Source organism: Paramormyrops kingsleyae, chromosome 25 (genome assembly GCF_048594095.1).
Source record: "Paramormyrops kingsleyae isolate MSU_618 chromosome 25, PKINGS_0.4, whole genome shotgun sequence".
Lineage (NCBI taxonomy): Eukaryota > Metazoa > Chordata > Actinopteri > Osteoglossiformes > Mormyridae > Paramormyrops > Paramormyrops kingsleyae.
In genome coordinates, this window is record NC_132821.1 from 30,758,770 (window position 1) to 30,778,707 (window position 19,938).

At 51.9% G+C, this 19,938-nt stretch overlaps 1 protein-coding gene across 1 annotated transcript in view; it reads left to right on the forward strand.

Annotated features, from left to right (window-relative positions):
• Window positions 1–19,938, forward strand: part of maml3 (mastermind-like transcriptional coactivator 3) — a 93,315-nt gene that overhangs the window by 40,358 nt on the left and 33,019 nt on the right. The window contains exon 2 of the mRNA XM_023829755.2: window positions 14,317–15,822. Within this exon, the coding sequence (XP_023685523.2) occupies window positions 14,317–15,822 (1,506 nt within the window). The remainder of the gene's footprint in view (window positions 1–14,316; window positions 15,823–19,938) is intronic.

Below are 19,938 nucleotides of genomic sequence, written 5' to 3' on the forward strand. Positions count from 1 at the left end.
ATTACCCAGCATCCCGCGCTGGCAGCCTGCTGGCGGATCGAGCTCGGAGAGACGCCCGAAAACGGCGCCGCGACGCTGCCCGCGTGGTACGACACCGACATAAAGGAAATAAATTCGCCATCAGACGCTCCCTGTTCTCCGGAATCGCTTCCACGAGATCTCGGCAGCGCCCGTCGTCCGCGTGCCGCGTTGGACGCGGTGGCAACCGCACGGGTGTGGCATCACGGCCGACACACGACCCTCTGGTGTGTGCGCGTGGGGGCGCGCTCAGTAACACGACCTTGGATTACGGCCTGAGCAGGCCAGTCTGACCGTGCGTCGGCAAACGTGCCAGCCTACTGGGTTACATCCCTTCGGACCCGATTAACCGGGATTAGCAGCCTCTGGGTGGGAGGGAGGTAGCCTGAGACAGCGCCCCCTTCTGGCACTGAAGGAGCCACAGAGACAGACCTGCATGCAGGGGATTCCTGAGCCGCTTCTGCTAAGGTGTGACGACCCTACTCTTCCGTACAGTGGCGGGAGCTTAACTTAAAACTCGAGCTGGAGATTATTCTAGGCACTTAGCTCTCTGATCTTTTGAGTTACTAACGACTTGGTCTACCTGCATGTAAAGACGTGTAGATGAGAACTCATGCACCCGAAAACGTCGCTAATGTTAGTAATAATATAATAATATAATAACGGGTAAACAAGAGATGCCGTCCTGCTCACATGAAGGTCATCACCAGCACTGCTCTCTGCTCAAATGCCCTTGAAGCCCCCCCCCCTCGCGACCCCCCCCCAGAAAGCCCCTCCCTAATGACCCCGTCCTTCCTGCCACGTTCCTGATTCTTGTCGGTAGGGAAGCCACCGAGCCGATCAGCTAAAGACTAAACTTGACAGTTTGCCCCCTCCCACCCCTGCCTTGGGTCCCGTGCTGCCGGGGATTGGCTCCCGACCCCCCCATGACCCTGACCAGGATAAACGGCTAGAAGATGGATGGCTGTTCTTGATTGGATAAGTTGAATCATTCTGTATGTACATGGTGTTTGTGTCACTGTCACTTGTCATTGTTTGGCCCTGTGGATTCTGGCAGTTTTATAGACGCCCCTTTTTGCCGCTTAGGCCCCCTACCGCCAGCCCATGCCTGGGACGGTGGTTCCTCATCTATCCCCAGGTCGACTCATCGTTCATTATCACCCACTCGGCAGCTCTCAAGTCTGTTGGGGGGGGGGGGTGTCGAGACAGGCCAGGTTGGGGTGCTCAGAGCAAGATTGTGTTTGGGCAGGCTCTGTCTGCCCTGTGGTGGACAGTCGTGTTGGACCTGTTTAAGCTGCTTACACTGGATTCTACGTGTTGTGTGACCCTCCTCCGCCCCCCAGCCCCCGGCAGCACATGGAGGGGAGTTTCCAGGTACCACGGACAATGGAGGTGGCGATGGAGACGAACGGGAGTTTGTGAACTGCGTGTGTACCCTCAGTGACAGCCCACTTCCTCCTTTAGGGTGTCTCCTTCCTGTACGTCCACACCCCAACCTCGGTCAGGACGTCGTCTCTTTAAGGGATCACGTTCCCATCACGTCCGAAGACGTGAAATCACCTGTGGCCTGAGGGGCTGCGGCTTTGCCGTCGGACTACCGTGCTTCCTCAGTTAATGACGATCCATTCGTCCTTCACACCCCTCTGCAGTGCTCCTGGTAGCAGAGGGTTACTGTCTGTGCCAGTGCCATCGGTCTCGGTGGTCTGTACTCTGCAGAAGCGCTGCAGGGTTACTCCAGCGCTAACTGTACTTAATGCCAAGCAAGTACAGGCAGCCATTCTGCTGTGCTGAGCTATGCTGTACTGTATGCTATGCTATGCTATACCATACCATATTATACTATACCATACTATACTATACTATACTATACTATATTCTGGTATGCTACACTCTGGGATGCTATGCTGTGCTATGCTCTGTTATGCTGTCTGTCTATCTATCTCTTTCTCTCTCTCTTTCTCCCTCTCTGTGGTTATTTGTCCTATACTGTACTATACTATGCTGTACTATATGCCACACCATACCACACTACTCTATATCTGCGGGTTCCACATCTCCAGATTCAGCTAACCACGGAAGTATTTGAGGAAAAATACACCCAGAAAGTTCCAAAAAGTAAAAGTTGAATTTGCCGCGTGCCGATCACGACGCCGGATCCAAGCGAATGAGGGTATGTGTGGGAGCCCCCTGCTGAAGTCTCCCTGCGCTGAACGTGTACGGGCTGCTTTTTTCTTGTCAGTATTCCCTAAACAATACAATGGAACCCCCGTATTCGCTGATTAGGTAACGCGGGTTTTAGTTATACGCCGCTTACTGTGGCACCAAAATACTAAGATGAGGGTGAGTATAGACAATAGACTGATATTTTTAGGAATGTATGTCTGTCTGTCTGTATCTTTTTCTGTATGTCTGTCTGTCTCTGTCTCTCTCTGTCCACATTCATATAACTTTTATTACAGAATATTATTGTAATTGTTTTATTATTGGTTATTGTTGATTGTTGTCTTATTGTGTGTAATTTGAACTTTTTCATATGTGCATATGTACATGAAAAACTATATATGGCATTTGCTGCTATCTGTAGTAGGACTTGGAATGTACTCTCCCATGGATACCAAGGCACTACTGTACATTATAACAGCTACTCACATACCAATTAATTATTTTAGGTTTTATAAGTAATCTAGAGTTAATTTAAAGTATAAGGCAGAATGTGCATAGGTTACATGTGAATACTACTCCATTTTATATAAGGGACTTTGGATTTTGGTATCTGTGAGTGGTCCTGGAACCAATCCCCCGCGGATACGGAGGGCAGATTATACTATACTATACTATACTATACTATAGTGTACTATACAATACTATGCTAAGCTAAGCTATACTGTACTATAATATGCTATGCTATGCTATACTACTCCATACTATGCTATGCTGTACTGTGCTAGGCTATACTACATTGCACTACACAATACTACACTACCCTGGTGAAGCCAGCTTGGCCAGCCTAAGCTGGATGGCTAATTTATGATAGTTGACCAGCTTAAGGTATGTTTTTGCCTGATAGTTCAGTTGGTCATACCAGTTTATGATGGTCATTCTGGCTGGTGTAGCCGATCATACCAGCATGACCAGCTCAATAGACTGGCCACACCAGCATGGCCAACTGGTGACCCACCCAACTAAACCATCAAAGAACAGCAAGAGCTGAGACATGATCATCTAAGACAATCTAAAAACAGCAAGCTTTCAGTAGGCTATACCGTACTACGCAGAGTCCCCAGCTGGTCATTAGCTGTTTTCAGTAGGCTATACCGTACTACGCAGAGTCCCCAGCTGGTCATTAGCTGTTTTCAGTAGGCTATACCGTACTACGCAGAGTCCCCAGCTGGTCATTAGCTGTTTTCAGTAGGCTATACCGTACTACGCAGAGTCACCAGCTGGTCATTAGCTGTTTTCAGTAGGCTATACCGTACTACGCAGAGTCCCCAGCTGGTCATTAGCTGTTTTCAGTAGGCTATACCGTACTACGCAGAGTCCCCAGCTGGTCATTAGCTGTTTTCAGTAGGCTATACCGTACTACGCAGAGTCACCAGCTGGTCATTAGCTGTTTTCAGTAGGCTATACCGTACTACGCAGAGTCCCCAGCTGGTCATTAGCTGTTTTCAGTAGGCTATACCGTACTACGCAGAGTCCCCAGCTGGTCATTAGCTGTTTTCAGTAGGCTATACCGTACTACGCAGAGTCACCAGCTGGTCATTAGCTGTTTTCAGTAGGCTATACCGTACTACGCAGAGTCACCAGCTGGTCATTAGCTGTTTTCAGTAGGCTATACCGTACTACGCAGAGTCCCCAGCTGGTCATTAGCTGTTTTCAGTAGGCTATACCGTACTACGCAGAGTCACCAGCTGGTCATTAGCTGTTTTCAGTAGGCTATACCGTACTACGCAGAGTCACCAGCTGGTCATTAGCTGTTTTCAGTAGGCTATACCGTACTACGCAGAGTCACCAGCTGGTCATTAGCTGTTTTCAGTAGGCTATACCGTACTACGCAGAGTCCCCAGCTGGTCATTAGCTGTTTTCCGTAGGCTATACCGTACTATGCAAAGAGTCCCCAGCTTTTTTTCCTCAAGGCCCAAATTCCATCAGAAAGACGAAGTCGAGGGGAAGGGGGCGTGATAGATCGCACATGATCCGGAAACAATTGTATTTCATTCTGTGTGTGGACTGTCGAATGGTGACCACTACAGTATACTATGCTGTGCTATGCTACACTATAGTATACTACACTATACTATACCATGCTTTTTTGCAAAGAGGTGCACAGGAAAGGCAGTTAAATCAACAGCCTTTGTGTGGCAAATGGTTTCCTGTTCAAATAAACCACCTATGGTGATATCGTCCTCCGGGGCTTAACAAAGCAGACAGTTCTACGGCTGATTTATTGGTACTGGCTCGTGCGTAATGTAAGATCAGCAAACGCGTGTCTCCCAGCTGTGAGATTTCCGGACTCGTGCGGCCTGGGCTGGGACTCAGACCCATGGTCCTCCTGCTGCCCACTGAGCCGCCGTGGTGCCTTAGGAGCAGAATCATTATTAAGTAAGATCAGACTGCTGTGGGATTTTCACTGTCCTCGGGCTCCATTATCATGACGACCTTGACCTGCAGCCAATCAGAACACAGCTTTTGGTGTCCAGCATCACTGCTGTACTTATGTGCACAAAAACGCCTCGAATCTACAACGTGCTGAGTAGCCAGCCACGTTCATGAGCCTCATTACCGGCAGATAGATTGTTTCTGCGATTCTGTTTATCACTCTGCATGTGTAATTTATTCGTCTGGATAAAAAGCTGTCTGGGCAAACAGTTTGATTTATTAAAAATCCGTTCCCCTAGTGCGATTCTCAAGGCAGGAGAGAAGCTCAGTCGTCACGTGCGAGGGGCACGGGTGTCTTCATCAGTGTCGGCGTCGTGTAACGTTTCAGGTGGCTTAGGAAGGGCTACAGCTGAAACAAAAAGTGCATCATTGGTGATTAATTTCTAATCTCTTCAGCTGGTGTTTGGAAAATAAGGTGGTGACTGGTGGCTTGTTAAGTTACTTGGTGATTTCTTTGCTGAGCCATTTGTTTATATAAATAGATGGATGGTTGGGGGGCGGTGCTTGACTAGTTGGGTTAGAACACTGGTTCTGGTTGCTCAGTCAAATCCCAGGACCAGCTGAGTGATGCCACTGTTGGGCCCTTGGACAAGACCCCTAACCTCCATTTGTTACAGGGAGAGTCTGATCCTGCTTTCCGACTGTACTTCTCTTTGCTTAAAAGCATTTGCTAAATAAATAAGCTGGTGATAGATTGATTCAGGTGTTGTCTCAGGTCTGCCGCCGTGGTTTATGTCATGTTTGCGTGCTTTTGTCTTGGGGCCGCACGCTTGGTAAAACACTGTCCGGATGCACCCCCCGCTCCCCCTGCAGTGGGGGTAAGAGCTATCCCTGTGTCACCAACCAGCGCCTCCCCCACCAATTTATGGAGGGAAGACGGAGGCCGTCGCTTAGTTACGGCGAGTTAGTCAGCGGAGAGGCGGTGTTTGTGTGGAGCGGCGGCAGGCTCCCGCGGTAATGAAAGGGAGAGCTGTGACTCATGGATCCCCACTGTGTCGTCTCCACCACGGGCTGGAGGTGGGATGAAGACTGGCGTGCGCCCATCACACGGCGGGGAGGCCCGCCCCCACTGCACTGGGCGCTCGGAAGACTCTTCCGGAAAGGCCCGTCTGTAATCTCCAGGCTGGCGTCGGCTGCCTGCTCTCCCCACCCCCACTCCGGCCCGTCAACAGACCGGTGCCGGGCCAGGCCGGCCGGGGGGAATCCGCCCTGCCTCACTCCGGTTGTGGGTGGGAATGTGCGCTCCCCATGATCAAAGGGGCCCTTTGGCCCGGTGCATTCTGGGAAGGCCCATCTGCCTGGCTCGGTCTCCTGGGAAGGAAGTGGGAGGCTGCTGGTTGTTGTTGGCAGGTGACCGGGGGCGGCTGACACATGGCCTGTTTCTGCCCCGAGAGCCAATCCCGGCTCAGTCCAGTCTCAGCCCAACCAATCCCAGTCCTCCTCTTATTTAGAGCTCCTTTGCAAACTCTTATCAGTAATATAGATAGATATCAGTTATCTTTCTTCAGAAGTGGTTCCAGTCCCTCAAGGGTCCAACTGCAGTGCACAGGGCACTCGGGCTGCCAGCACACCGGTCTCAATCCCTAACCTCCTGGCAGCATAAATCCGGACGTGGATGTAATGTGGGCTTTCCTGGGGCTTAATCGCTAACGAGCAACGGCCTTGATCGCTAACGAGGCCGCTGAAGCGTGGGGGAGGCCGGGCCACGCTCGTTCCTACTAATTAACGGCTGTTAGCGACATTAACCAGGGGGCGCTGTAATCAAAGGCTGGGATAATGGAGGAGGGAATGGAGCTGAGGACATATGTGGAGTAGAGTGTGAGTTACCCTGTTATTTATGGCTAGTGCAGTCGGGGGCTGCGGGGGGGGGCTATCTAAAGGCCACTGGACCACCCTTTCCGCACCACCGGCTGATCTTTGCACAAACACATCCTTAATGGATGAGTTCCTCTCCCCTGGCAACGTCGCCCCCTGGTTCCTTCACATGGAAGTGCAGCCGTTTTACTGTTTACTGTTCACAGTGCCCCAGGGATGGGGGGATAATGGTGTGGAATAGCAGATCAGTAGGCTTACCCATATCAGAATCCACCTTGATGTCGTTCCTTAGGAACTCATGAGTGTCGAGTATTTAATGGTGGAAATGTGTAACCATTCTGACAGCATGGCTGGCTTTTTTTTTTGCCTACCATTAAACCTATAGGGGAGGGGTCCTGTAGAGGGGACCCCTCCTCAAAGATGGGCACACGACCTGGTGGCACAGAATCTATCAGCGGGGGCTAAGGAGGCTAAGGAGGCGGATGCCAGAGAAGGGGGGGGGGTCTTAAAGAACGAGAAGATGGGTAGCAGTTTTATTTGGTGATGGGTAAGAGCATCAGCTAGAGGTGTGGATAAGCGAATTCCAGCCGCCCTTTGGAAACAATAGAGCTACGTGGGTGGGGGTGCGGATGCAGTTTCCTTAGAGGGGGTGTTTCCTTAGAGGGGGTGTTTCCTTAGAGGGGGCGCCTGCCCTGTCCCGTGTTTTTAACATGTAAAGAAGGAGAGAGAAAAACAGGTGAAAACAGGTTTATATCTCTCTCTGCCTGCCCATCCATCCAGACATATATGGTTAATCTCTAGTCGGAAATTGTGACTTTACTTCTGAACGTGTCCATGAGCCAGCAGCCCTTCCACATGCTGAATCAACATACATACCAAGTGTATCTGACAGATTATACATGTTTCAGCCTCTCTAATGTCCCTGGGCCTGATCTCTACACAGCACGTTCTTATAGGACTAAGACCCAGGTCCGGACAATGGCTGACGTTGGAAATGTAACATCAGAGATAAAGATTTCATCACAGCGAAATCAGGAACACATCGTCAGCTGTGTAAATGGCTGTAATTTAACATAATTGCTACTGGCTTGATCCATATGATATTTTGAGGTCTCTCCCAGCTCTGCCATTGTCTGCCATGGACCCCTGTGATAAATACATTAATCAATTTGTCCTCATTAAAACGCGGGAAAACAGAGGTCAGCTGTAGAAATGTGAGTCCTGCCATTTTAAACAAATTTTGTTTTATCAGAACTAAATTGTATCAAATGTGTTCTTAATTCGTTTGTTCGGGAGACGAGTGAAATCGCTCCGAAGCAGAATCCTGCGGGAAATGCCGGTTTCCGGATGCCTCCATGGTCTGCTCCCCGTGCCCCGCCCTCGGAGGAGCTGGGCTCCACCCTTTGCCCCTCCCTCCTTCAATCTGGGAGTAATTGCTCTTGGTGCTTCAGAAGACTGGGCCCTTCAGTGAACCTGTTTGGATTTTTTGGGCCGTGGGAGCCATGATTAATCTCTCCGGCCAATCACGGCCAGGAGCAGATTCAGATCCCATTCCTGCCCCCCACCCCCTGCCGACTGCCCCCGTCTTCCTCCTCAGCTCTACAGGAGATCACACCCCTCCCCGCCCCGCTCCCCCCCTCACTGGGGCAGCAGCAGAGCCACGCGCCACACTCGTTAATATCTCATTAGTGCTGTGTGGACCCCGCCCTACCCGGGCAGCCACCACAGCTCCCAGCAGAGACAGGCTGGCGTTTCCTGCACAGCCCAAGGGCTTTAAAGGGCTTGGGGTGCATTTTTATACCCATGGGGGGTTATATTGTGGGACGGAAAGGCAGGATCTGACCCCACACTAGGAAGGACGATAGTAGGGAGAGAGAGAGTGGCCAGACACTGGGGAAGGGAGAGAGAGTGAGCAATTGGGTGAAAGAGAAGGATAATGACCACACAGGAGAGAGAGAGAGAGAGAGAGAGAGAGAGAGATAGTGACCACACACCAGGGGGGAGAGTGAGAACGATAGTGACCATGCACCGGGGGGGAGAGTCTGAACAATAGTGATCACACACTAGGGGGGAGACAGAGAATGATAGTGACCATGCACCAGGGGACAGAGAGAGAACGATAGTGACTACGCATCAGAGGAGAGAGAGAACTATGGTGACCACGCACCAGGGGAGAGAGAAAATGACAGTGACCACACACCAGAGGATAAAGAGATGGATAGATAGTAATCATGCACCAGAGGAGAGAGAGAATGATAGTGACCATGCACCAGAGGAGAGAGAATGATAGTGACCATGCACCAGAGGAGAGAGAGAATGATAGTGACCATGCACCAGAGGAGAGAGAATGATAGTGACCATGCACCAGAGGAGAGAGAGAATGATAGTGACCATGCACCAGAGGAGAGAGAGAATGACAGTGACCACACACCAGAGGATAAAGAGATGGATAGATAGTAATCATGCACCAGAGGAGAGAGAGAATGATAGTGACCATGCACCAGAGGAGAGAGAATGATAGTGACCATGCACCAGAGGAGAGAGAGAATGACAGTGACCATGCACCAGAGGAGAGAGAGAATGATAGTGACCATGCACCAGAGGAGAGAGAGAATGATAGTGACCATGCACCAGAGGAGAGAGAGAATGATAGTGACCATGCACCAGAGGAGAGAGAGAATGATAGTGACCACACACTGTGATTCCTTTGTTGGGTCCCAGTTTCCCTGGGTCACCCTGCAGATATGAATTAGTCTGGTATAGTTGCCAATTGAAATATACAGTTTAGAAGACACTAGTGTAACTTAATTAAAGTTTGGTTATTGATACCATCGTATCTTCGCAGTGTTTCCTCTGCTGGCCGCATTTGACCTCGCAAGTCTAATTAAAGGCACATTTGATTAAATTGGCTAATTTCGCAGTCTGCTGAGCAGAGCGGGCCCCTGGGTGGGCAGGACGCATCACCTGAGTGCTGGCCGGGGGGGGGTTGTGTCAGTGCGGGCAAGAGATGGGGGGAGGGGTTTATAGGGGTGCACTAGGGGCATGGATTCCCTGACCCTTGAGTATGTAGAATTACATGTAAAATTGGGCAGGGGGCGGCCCAAGGTGACATTTTGTCAAGAGGCCTGGAATTTCTAGTTCCACCCCTGGGGAGGGACGCACAAACTCAGCACCAATCGTCATACTCTGCTTCCCTCCTCCTTCCTCTATAGATGTCACCTCAGGTGCCCTTCCTCCCACCCCCCCCCCCAGTCTCGTTTTGGGACTTAATCCGACGTGTCGCGGCAGAAACAGATTTCGTAAGTTGGTGGTGCTGCAGCAAATCCCCTTGGGGGATCGGGGCGCCGGGTGCGAGTGAGCCGTGCCCGGGGTTGGCGCTCTTGAAGCCCTGGGGCACGAGTTTCTCCGGCAGCCCCTGTGATGTGCCGAACCTGCAGCCGGTGGTTTTGGCAGTAATTAGCGAGCTCGCGGAGATCAGACGCATCATTAAAAGCTGAGGCGGGGCTGCAGCTTTAAGCCTGTTCAGCGGTGTGTCCTCGTCACCTTCCAGGGGCGGGTCTATGATGTTTTTTTAGGGGGCCATAATTCAAACAGAGGGGGCCAACCTTATCATTAGCCAATTATATGTTTTGAATAATTGAATGACAGAAGAGGGGGCACTCCAGAGACCAATCAGCTTTCAGCTGGAGCCAGTGCCCCTGTGGCCCCACCCCTGTGGTCCCACCCCTGTATACATCCTCAATGCCTCCCATCACCCCCTTCAGAGGGAGTCTATAAAAGCCACAGATGACTTCTCTTGTGCTCCTCCATAAATATCTGTTTCTCCTGGTTGGAGAGACCATGGACTGCTCGCAGAGAGCTCTCTCGACATCTTCTGCTTTCCCTGTGAATTATGGGAGTCTCTCTGACTAAGGCGTAGCCGGGGAGTACTGCAAGAGTGTGGGGGGCGTTTCGGTTGTGCCGGCAAAGCTGTGGCGGTGGGTGGAGCCTTGGGAGTGGGAGGTGATGTTACAGGATGGGGGGAGAAGTAAGGTCACCGTGGGAAAGATTTGGGGTGGCTGGGATCAGCCCTCAGGGGCACAGTTCAGCTCAGGCAGCCGGTCTCACCGGGGAACCACTTTCCATTGTTACAGGAAAAGCAGAGGGCTGTTTTGACATTTATTACCCACCTGCCCCTCTTAGAGCCCCTGACCTGCTGAGAATGTGCACATCAGGTGCGTTCCAGCACTTCACTGCTGTCGTATTCGAGAGCCGAAAGCGGGGAGGAAGATTCCGGTATTTCCCAGTCGAAGTCGGCTTTGAAGAGGCGAGCTTCCAGTTACGATGCACTGCGCACACCCACGGATCCAGGAGACACGACTTGGCATCGCTTTCCTCCACCTGACACATTCTTTCCTCCCCCCAAAACCTTCAACGACCACCCACCCCCACCCCACCCCCTAGGGGGTGCCGTGGAGAACCTGAACGCCGGTTGATGAAGGGTTGCACGCGCCCTGCTCTGAATTTTCGGTGTTGGGGCTCGATGACGGAGCCCCTGTGAGTGCGGCTGTTTGCGGCGCCATTGTCATGGCTGAGGCCGGTGAATATTCTGCCGTTCATTTGGGGGAGTGGGAGGGGCAGCCGTTTCATCATGGCTGGAGCCTGGCTGGTCATTTCCTGCGCGTTATCGGCAAGGCTGCCCAGTGCAATCAGTGCATGTGTGTGTGTGTGTGTGTGTGGGGGGGGGGGGGGTACGCGGTACGCGGTGCTGGAGCAGAAGGTTGCCATAACAACAGCACCTTGGTGGATCTGTTCCCGTCCTCGACCCCCCCCCCCCCTGGGATGCGGGGTCTGACTTCCTCCTCTTGTCAGAAGAAAGGTCTCTCCGTCTGGATGAAGGGCTCTTCTCCCCCCCCCCCCCCATCTCCCACCCCCCACATCCCCATGCTGCCGATGGAGACGGAGAGCAGGCAGACAGACCGGCTCGTCGGTGGAGTAGGCGGGAGGCAAACAAACAAACAAGCGTGGCCCCAGCCCTTTAAGCGCCTGACGGCGCCCCCCGCTGTCCCGTCGCGACACGTCTCTACAAATTAGCGGCCGGCCATGAAACCTCCCTCTTATCCCATTATGCCGTTTGGCCGCCCCGCTCAGCGAGCATTGTGCTTCTCCCCCCTGACGCACGGACAGCCAGCCGTAATTACGCCCCCTGGTGGAGCAGCTGTGGCACTCTTAGCCAGCTCCGGATGCCTCACACATAATTACAGCTATTAGCAAACACACAGAGATTGGTCATTGGTACGATTACCAAATTTATACTCAGTTTCGTCCCTGAAGGAATAGTATCTTGAACTGAGAAAAAAAAAAAAAAACAACACGTTTGGTTTTTAATTAAAACTGGAATAATTATTCTGCATTACTATCCGTTTTACCCTGTTTCTGGGATTCTGGATTCAGTATTTCCTGTTCTGTAGGTGACTGATTTCATCTTTTCATTTATGACCTGATAAATTCTGGCCCGCCTAAAATGAAATGTATATCTGTTTAGAGTAAAATGGCTGGCTGGTAGAGGTTAGCATGTGTGCGTCCACTTATCTGGGTGTACTATGCATCCTCACCACCCCCAGTGAGGGGGAGTGCGACACAGGCACGGTGCTGAATCGCTAACAGGTTTCGCTGCAGCCAGACTTGCGGGCATCCCACTTTAATCAGCACACCTGGAGGGTAATTAACGCTCAGGCACTGGGGTGGGCAGCTGCAGCAGGTTTAATGGGGTCCTCTTTGTTTGGGCTGACCGGGGCAGCCGCTCGTCAGACCCTTTCAGAATTGTTTACTGTCAGGCTGCGCTTGTTTCTCCTGGCTGTTTGCCGGCATGGCGGCCTTGGATCAAACAGGACCACCCTGTCAGAATCTGCTTTGTGTTGGATGCGTAGGTGTCCTCAACGGTAACCCACCTGCTGCTGGCCATGGGTGCCATTCTTCTGAAGAGCTGTTTGGGAGGAATCTCAGCAACCTGAGATGCAAAGGGAGTGTTTCATAACAAGTGGACCAAAGGGTCCTTTTGTAGAAAAGAGAAACTTCTGGTCTGAAAGAGAATCTGCTTGAGGTTTTGCATTTTGACAAATGATTCCATCCAATGAAATTCCCAGACCTGGAACACGTCCCACGGCACCCATATCCTCGGTTACATTCATATACTAAACTTCAGTGAATTAGCTTTCATGACAGTCTTAAACAGTTCCTGAACCTTGAAATAAAAATAGTTCTAGAATTAGCGGAATTTCAGTCTGGTTACTGAGCGACTGTGCCGGGAAAGGAGAACCGGGTCTGTGTTTACAGCGCCTCCGTTTGGCAGGAGTTCTGGAGATTGGTGCGCTTGTCGGTGCAGCCATGAGGCGGTGGGAGAGCTGCACGCGCGCACTCCGTGCAGCGGAGCTCACAAATCTGAAGCGGCAGCAGCGAGGGCAGGCCAGAGGTACATCTTAAAGCTGCAGTAGCAAAGCGTTTCTCTCTCTCTCTCTCTCCTGCCTATTCCTTGTGGCCATTTGGAAAAAAAACACGGCTTCCGCACTGCCGATCTCTGCATCGCATCATCTTCATGTTCAGTTTTGCAGTGGGATGCATCTTATTGGATTTTTAGTGTCGGAAACACTGTATTAGCAATACTTCTTCTGCCCCCCCCCCCCCCCCCCGGTCTTTCCTGTTAAACTGTTACCTCAGGGGGTGCCGATCTTCCCCTTTTCCGCTTAAGTTACCCTCTCCCAGCGGTTTGTGACTAATTAAGCGGGAAACGGCATGACGGCATAACGAGCACCTGCCGGATCACGCCTGGCAGCGGTCCTTCAGCTGACGACCCTTCTCCACCAGTTCCCTGCCCCCCCGCCCCCCCCCAACAGAAATAACCACTGAGCACTGAGCCGGGGCTAATCGTCATGGTGACGCGGCTCATTTGGCATGACCCCCTCCTGGAATGGAACTGCTGATAGTTACCGCGTGCCGCAATTCGGTCACCGTTGGGCCGCTCGGTTGGGTTTAGGACACATTGAGCTCTCGCTGTCCCAAGGCCCACGTTTGGTAAATGTGTCCTCTTTCTGTCTTCCAAATACACTCTGAATGGACTCCTATCATTTATATTTGGACTTTTTTGTCCATAAGAATCACCCCCAAACCAGCAGATAATTATGAGTATGATTTCAAGCAGATACATTCAACTTTTCGACTGATACTGTCTTTGTATACACATTATATATGTTTATATTATATATAATATATTTGATTTATATTTATAAAGCAGTATACTATTTATAGAAGTCCCCTTCTTGTGCTTAAAGTTCAATATATACCTGGGTAAGTCGTTGGAAGATGGATGGATCGATGTATATGTTCGATAAATGTTGGTTGTATGGGTTATTAATCTGGCAGCAATAGGTACTGGTCGTAATCTTCTCAGCTTAGAGGTTGGACAGCGATGACAATCAGACTCCTGCTGACACTGCGGCACCCAGGCTCTCTCTCAGTAGTGGTGTGAGTCACCTGATGTACACGTGTTTGTTAATATAGCTACACAAGAGAGCGGCTTTGACTGTGTGTGCTCCTCGCTTCTGATTGTGTTAGGAGAAAATATAAGTTCGACGTGTCGGGTTTGCGTTCTAACGTACCACCGATTCATCTGGTCTTCTGGCCTTCCTGCAAGTGGCTGTGGCAGGTTTCTGAATACACACTCATGTCTGTCTATACCTAGTTGTTGGGGCATGCTACATAGTGATGTAGTCGGTAAGCCATGGTGGGGGGGGGGGGTAGTAGTTTAAAACACCCCATCACTCATCTCATCTTCTGTTCTTTGTTCACCAGCTTCAGGAGACGGTGAAGAGGAAGCTGGACAGTGCTCGCTCACCTCTCAATGGTGACCAGAATGGCATCTGCGATGGGAACTTCTCGCCCAGCACAAAGAGACTTCGTAAGGAGGCGCCAAGTGGGGGTTTGGATTCATTGGTGCCACCTGTGTCACCCCTCCACCCAATGGACATTAATCCTCCAATGGCCCCGGCCAATAGCACTAACAACGGGAGCAATCATGCCCCTGGGCGGCCCGATGACTTGGGAAAGAATGGGGGTCTGCCAGATGTCAAGCTGAATGGTTCCCTGGACCTAGATGATGGATTCACACTTTTCAAAGACATGAAACAGGAACCTCTTGACGACACTGCTGGCATCGAATCCTCTGACACCTCCTTGTCCAATCAGAAGCTCTTCTCGGACATCAACCTCAACGACCAGGAGTGGCAGGAGCTCATCGACGAATTGGCCAACACAGTGCCGGAGGATGACATGCACGATTTGTTCAATGAGGACTTCGAGGAGAAGAAGGAGGTGGAATTTACACGGCCGGCAGTGCAGACGCCCCTTCCTCAAGACCCACCCCTAGCCCCGCCTTCCCAGAATAGTCAGATGTCTATGGGTTCCCCTCAAGTCCGACCCTCTTCCTCTGGCCCCCAATTCACCACAACAGCAAACGGTACCCCACCCCAGCAGTCTCCCGTGGTCGCCTTAGCCTCCGGCTCACCAGCTAATTGCACAACCCAGTCACCACAGACACCCACACAGGCACAAACGCAACCCTCCAGGCCTGGAAACGGATATCTCATGAACCCTGGCCCTGTGGTTGTACCTGGCTCTGCTCCCAGAACCGCTGGGACCCCAGGCCAAGGAGGGGGCGGTCCCGTCCCGGTGCCGACTTCAAGCTCCGAACTGACCCCGGCTGAGCAGCTGAAGCAGATGGCTGCCCAGCAGCAGCAGAGGGCGAAGCTCATCCAACAGAAACAGCAGCAGCAGCAGCAGACCCAAGCAGCTAGCTGGTCGCCCGCCAGGCCTCCCAGCAGTCCGTATGGTGGGCCATTCAATTCCGACAAACCAAATAGCCCCATGATGTACCCACAAGCCTTTAACACCCAGAATTCTGTGGTGCCTGCTATGGGGAACAACCCTCAGAAGGCCATGAGCAACTACCTCCCACAGAACCCCATGAACGTCATCAACCAACAGCCCAACAGCATGGGCCAAAGCACCATGAGCAAGCAGCAAGGGGGCGTTCTCTCCTATAGCAACACCAAGCCCCTGAGCCACTTCAACACCGTGGATCATATTAGCCAGAGGATGACCCTACCGGTAGCTAACCCTGGCAAGAACACCATGATGCCCTACATGCAGTCCCAGGTGGGGCAGAACACAGGGCAGGCCCAGGGGCAGGTGCCTGGCCAGGTGGTCCATCTGACTGAGGAGCAGAAGCGGATGTTGCTTTTAAAGCAGAAGGTGTTGAATCAGACCCTACCTTATAATTCCCTGCAGACCCATGGACAGGTGAGTACTCTGCTTCTCATAACACTCTTGAGGTGCTGCAAGTGGATCACGGGATAGTGTGGTTGGTTATAATCATTGTTTAAAGGCCTCTTGAGTGTATGGGACCTTGTTTCCTACGTGTACGGTTACGCCGTACGGCTGGTGGGTCTGTTTGGTTTTTCGGATTTTTCACGGAGCACATCGGTGAGAAAATAGCCCATTAAATAACTTATTTCTCCCGAGCATCCAGCTCGGGCACATGGTGTGAAGAAGAGTTTGTTGTATGTAGGTCACAGCTTTTCGGTGCGGAAGGGGCCCAGCAGTGGAGGCTCTTACCAAGATGAACGTGTCTCTTTGCACCTGCCTCGGGAGGCTTGGGCTTTGGATGGGGGGGCTGGTAGGTTGATGTTGAGAACTCTGTATCCCAATGTGTTTCTGGGATACCCTGTACTGCCCATCCCAGGCCATGCCCCGGGGTAGCAGCTGCAAGCCTGATCGCCTACCACCGTTGCCCAGTTACTCGTGTGTGTCCCAGTTTATGAGCCGACAGAGTTGCTAAGTGTTAATGTTTACTGGGGGTGGTTTTGCAACCGTCAGAGCCTAATAAAACAACCACTGGCTACTGATGGCCTTTAACCGACCAATCACATTTCTACATACAACTGCCCTCGGCTCTGTTTGTCCTACACTGAATACATCATTGTAGTTAATCCCATGTCGCGGGGCCATGTTTGGCGGTGAGAAAGGCTCACGACTCCATCCACATGGCAGCTAGTGACCAGACGGGTCCCTGAAGCTCATGGGTGCATACGTAACGACCGCTCTTCAGTCCAAATCGGGCGGTTGGCTGGTTCACCTGAAACATGTGCTATGTTCTAAAACGGGCAACGAGAATCTGTAGAGCCACCAGTGCCAGCAGTGTCTGGGCTGTGGCCCGTTCGGTCAGCTGATGGGCATCGGCCTTCCAACCCCTTTGAAGGAACATTTACACTGAGGTTCCTGACGGACATCTGCTGAGGAGGTCTACCGGTGCTTCTCTGCCTTTCCTACCATTCCCCAGCTCCGCTGAAGCTGCGGCTTGTGGCGAGACCTGCTTCCCGTCGGGCAGTCTGCCATGCTGCTGTTTGCGCATAGCGGCAGAGAACGTGCCCGTACGCCAACATGGAGGTTAAGGGGACAGACTGATCATTCCATGGGTGGGGCATCCAGCGGGGCAATACGGACAACGAGCTCCGAGCATCAGGGGTGACACAGGTTAATGCCAATGTCAAATAAGACGTGTTTTTGTTGCCATTAAGTGTCTGTGTGAGGGCTCTGTGTTTTCAGGCAGGACGGTTTCACCCGGAACAAGGACTGTATCTCTCTCACACACGCGCGCGCACACACAAACACACACGCGCTCCATCTGAAAGGGCGTCGGAGGGCCGTTCGGACAACAGGGAGGGCCGTAAGTCATATTGATTATCTGACCGGCTGCGGCTGCCGAGGGTGTCGTCGGCATTATTTATGAGCCTAGCAGGGATGGGGGGTGGGGGGGGCGCTCTTCAGAAAGAGCAGCCTGAAGTGCTGTTTCACAGGTGGGGAAATGGAGCACGTTGCGTAATCCTATTAGCGTGCGATTATGAAACTGAAGCCTGCTTTTTAAAAGGTTGTTAGTCAAGGTTTAAATGTTACTGCTCACTTTGCATATCGCAGCGGCAGTAATTTATTCTCTGGTGGCTAGGAAGGCTGCATGGAAGCAGATCGAATGTTTTTTTTTTTCTTCCCCCCCACCCTCACCTCCCTCCCCAGCTAATGGATTTTGCAGAGGCGGTCCTCAGAGAGGTGATTGGTAGAAGTGGTTTGACGAGCGCCTAAGTGACCCTATTAGGGGAGTGATAGGATCATAAGGCGCACTGGCTCGGTGTCAGGCCCCTTAATGCAGAGGAGAGGCTCATCTGGGGCTGGCGTTCCCCTCCTTCCCCTGGGGCCGAAAGGCCACTGCGATAACCAGTGCCGTCTGTATATCCCCATAGCAGCTGCCTGACTCTCTAGGGCCCGAATCAGTGGCAGCACAGTGTGGAATGTGTGGACAGAGAGGAAGAGGGTGAAGGAAAGGAAAAGACAGAGGGACCTCCTTCCTCACCTAGTCCTCAGAGAGATGTAACCCCCCCCCCCCCCCCCGCCTGCTTCAGCTCCCTCACTGCGCATTGGCACATGTGTCAAAGCTTGAGCTGAGCTCTCAGATCCTCTGGAGAGGCCTCGTGGGGGTGGGGGGGGGGGTGCCTGTGCGGGGGGGCCCTGCGTTTAGAGACCGACAGCACACCGGGGGTAACCGTGGGAATTACGAGCCCCCCCCAGTTTTGAAAACTGCAGAGCAAGATTTATTGATGCTGCTTTACAACCTGACCATTTGCTGTAATTGCTGTAACTGATGGTTATTAATATGCATATAAATACAGTGACTGTGTGTACCAGTTGCAGTGCTCATACAGTACTTATAATCTGTAATTCAGCAAAATGGTGAGAGGTGCATGCTGGGTAAGCAAGGGGATAGCTTAGAGGCAACTGTGGCTAGCCTCCAGCCCTCTGGGGGGGCACAGTCAGACTGTCCTGGACATGTTGCCACCCCTCAACTTTTACCAATGAATGTTGTGAGAGGAGAAAGTTAATGCTGATGCAACCCCCCACCGTTAATGGAAACATGCACTCCCATCTCACTGATGTTATTCTCCGAGAGAACACCTCCCCCATCCTGTTTTTTTTTTTTTTTTTCGAATCCAATTCCTGGCAGCGAATTCCTGCTCCCGTCAATGTCGGATCGATAGTGGGTCTCCTGGCTCCGTTAACACTCTGCTGTGCATGCTTACGGCATAGTGAAAACAGCCTTTCCCGGTGTGTATCCGGCTTCTCCGCTGGCTTGGATTGAAGGGAGGGGGTGTTTATTATTAATATCGGTCCGTCAGAGAGCGACAGGACAATAACACAGCTTGTCCAGTTACTTGAGCAAACCAGTGCTTGAAAAAAATGTATCCTTTTGGGGGGCTGATCGTTTATGATGCTTTCCAAGTATTCGTATGAAACTCGGTGGAAATATTCTGGAGGGACCGACACAGGATTTTTGGGAGTGTCTTGTGGGTGATGGGGTCATGGGGTCGCAGACAGGCACGACAGTGTTGACGTTAGTGAGCGGCGACTTCCTTTTCCACGCCGTGGCCGGCGGCGCCCCCACCGTCGCTACGGACAGATGGACGGCAGGTTAGCGATGAGTCGTCCATCTGCTCGTGGGCCCTTCAGGTTCCACCTCCTTCTGGAGTAGTGCACAGATGCACGACATCACGCCCTTTGACCTTTTGTTGAACGGGGGGGGGCTGTTAGAGCCTAGCGCACGTAAGACCCCCTCGCCCAACAGAGAGAATACACTAAGCCATTCGCTTCCACAAATAATCCCACAGTGCTCTCAGAGATTGGGCTGCTTATCGTTTGGCACATGTAAGTATCAGGGGGCGGGGCTCTGAGGGCAGGAGGTGTAGCCCAATTGCATTGTGGGCATCCAACCTGTTCCATCCATGTTAGAGAGCAAGAACTGTTACACTACGGCGCAGATAGGCCGGCCACGCACACGAGAGCATACGCACACACACAATCCTCGAGCACCGTAAAACTTTGGCTGTCTCAGTTGCTCTCAGTTGCCATGGATACCGTGGCCCACGGCACCTCGCTGCCTGAATCGATGGAGGCTCTACGAGAAGCCGGGTGGGGGGGGTGTGGGGGGTCTCCGGTACTTAGGAAGATGTTGAGAGCGTGCCGCGATTCCTTGAAGGCTGGCAGCAAAGGGAAGTTAACTCTCCCAGACAGTGCTTTTCAGAATCGTTTTTTCCTCCCCCCCCCCCAGACATATCACCATGCTAACATGCTAACGCTGCCTCCGACATGCTGTCACCTTCCTACAAAGTAGCAGGTTGTGACAAGATAACGGTTAATACGGCGGGTAGCAGCGAGGTGACGATTGACGCTGGTTTATTTAAAAGCATCCGTGTCTGAGAAGGGGTTGGTGGCGGCTTTGTGTCGGTTTCCTTTCTGTTTTCCCAGAATCCTTTGCGACGCGTGTCTGTCCGAGAGGCTTCCCTCCACTCCCCCGTGGATACTCAGTTACAG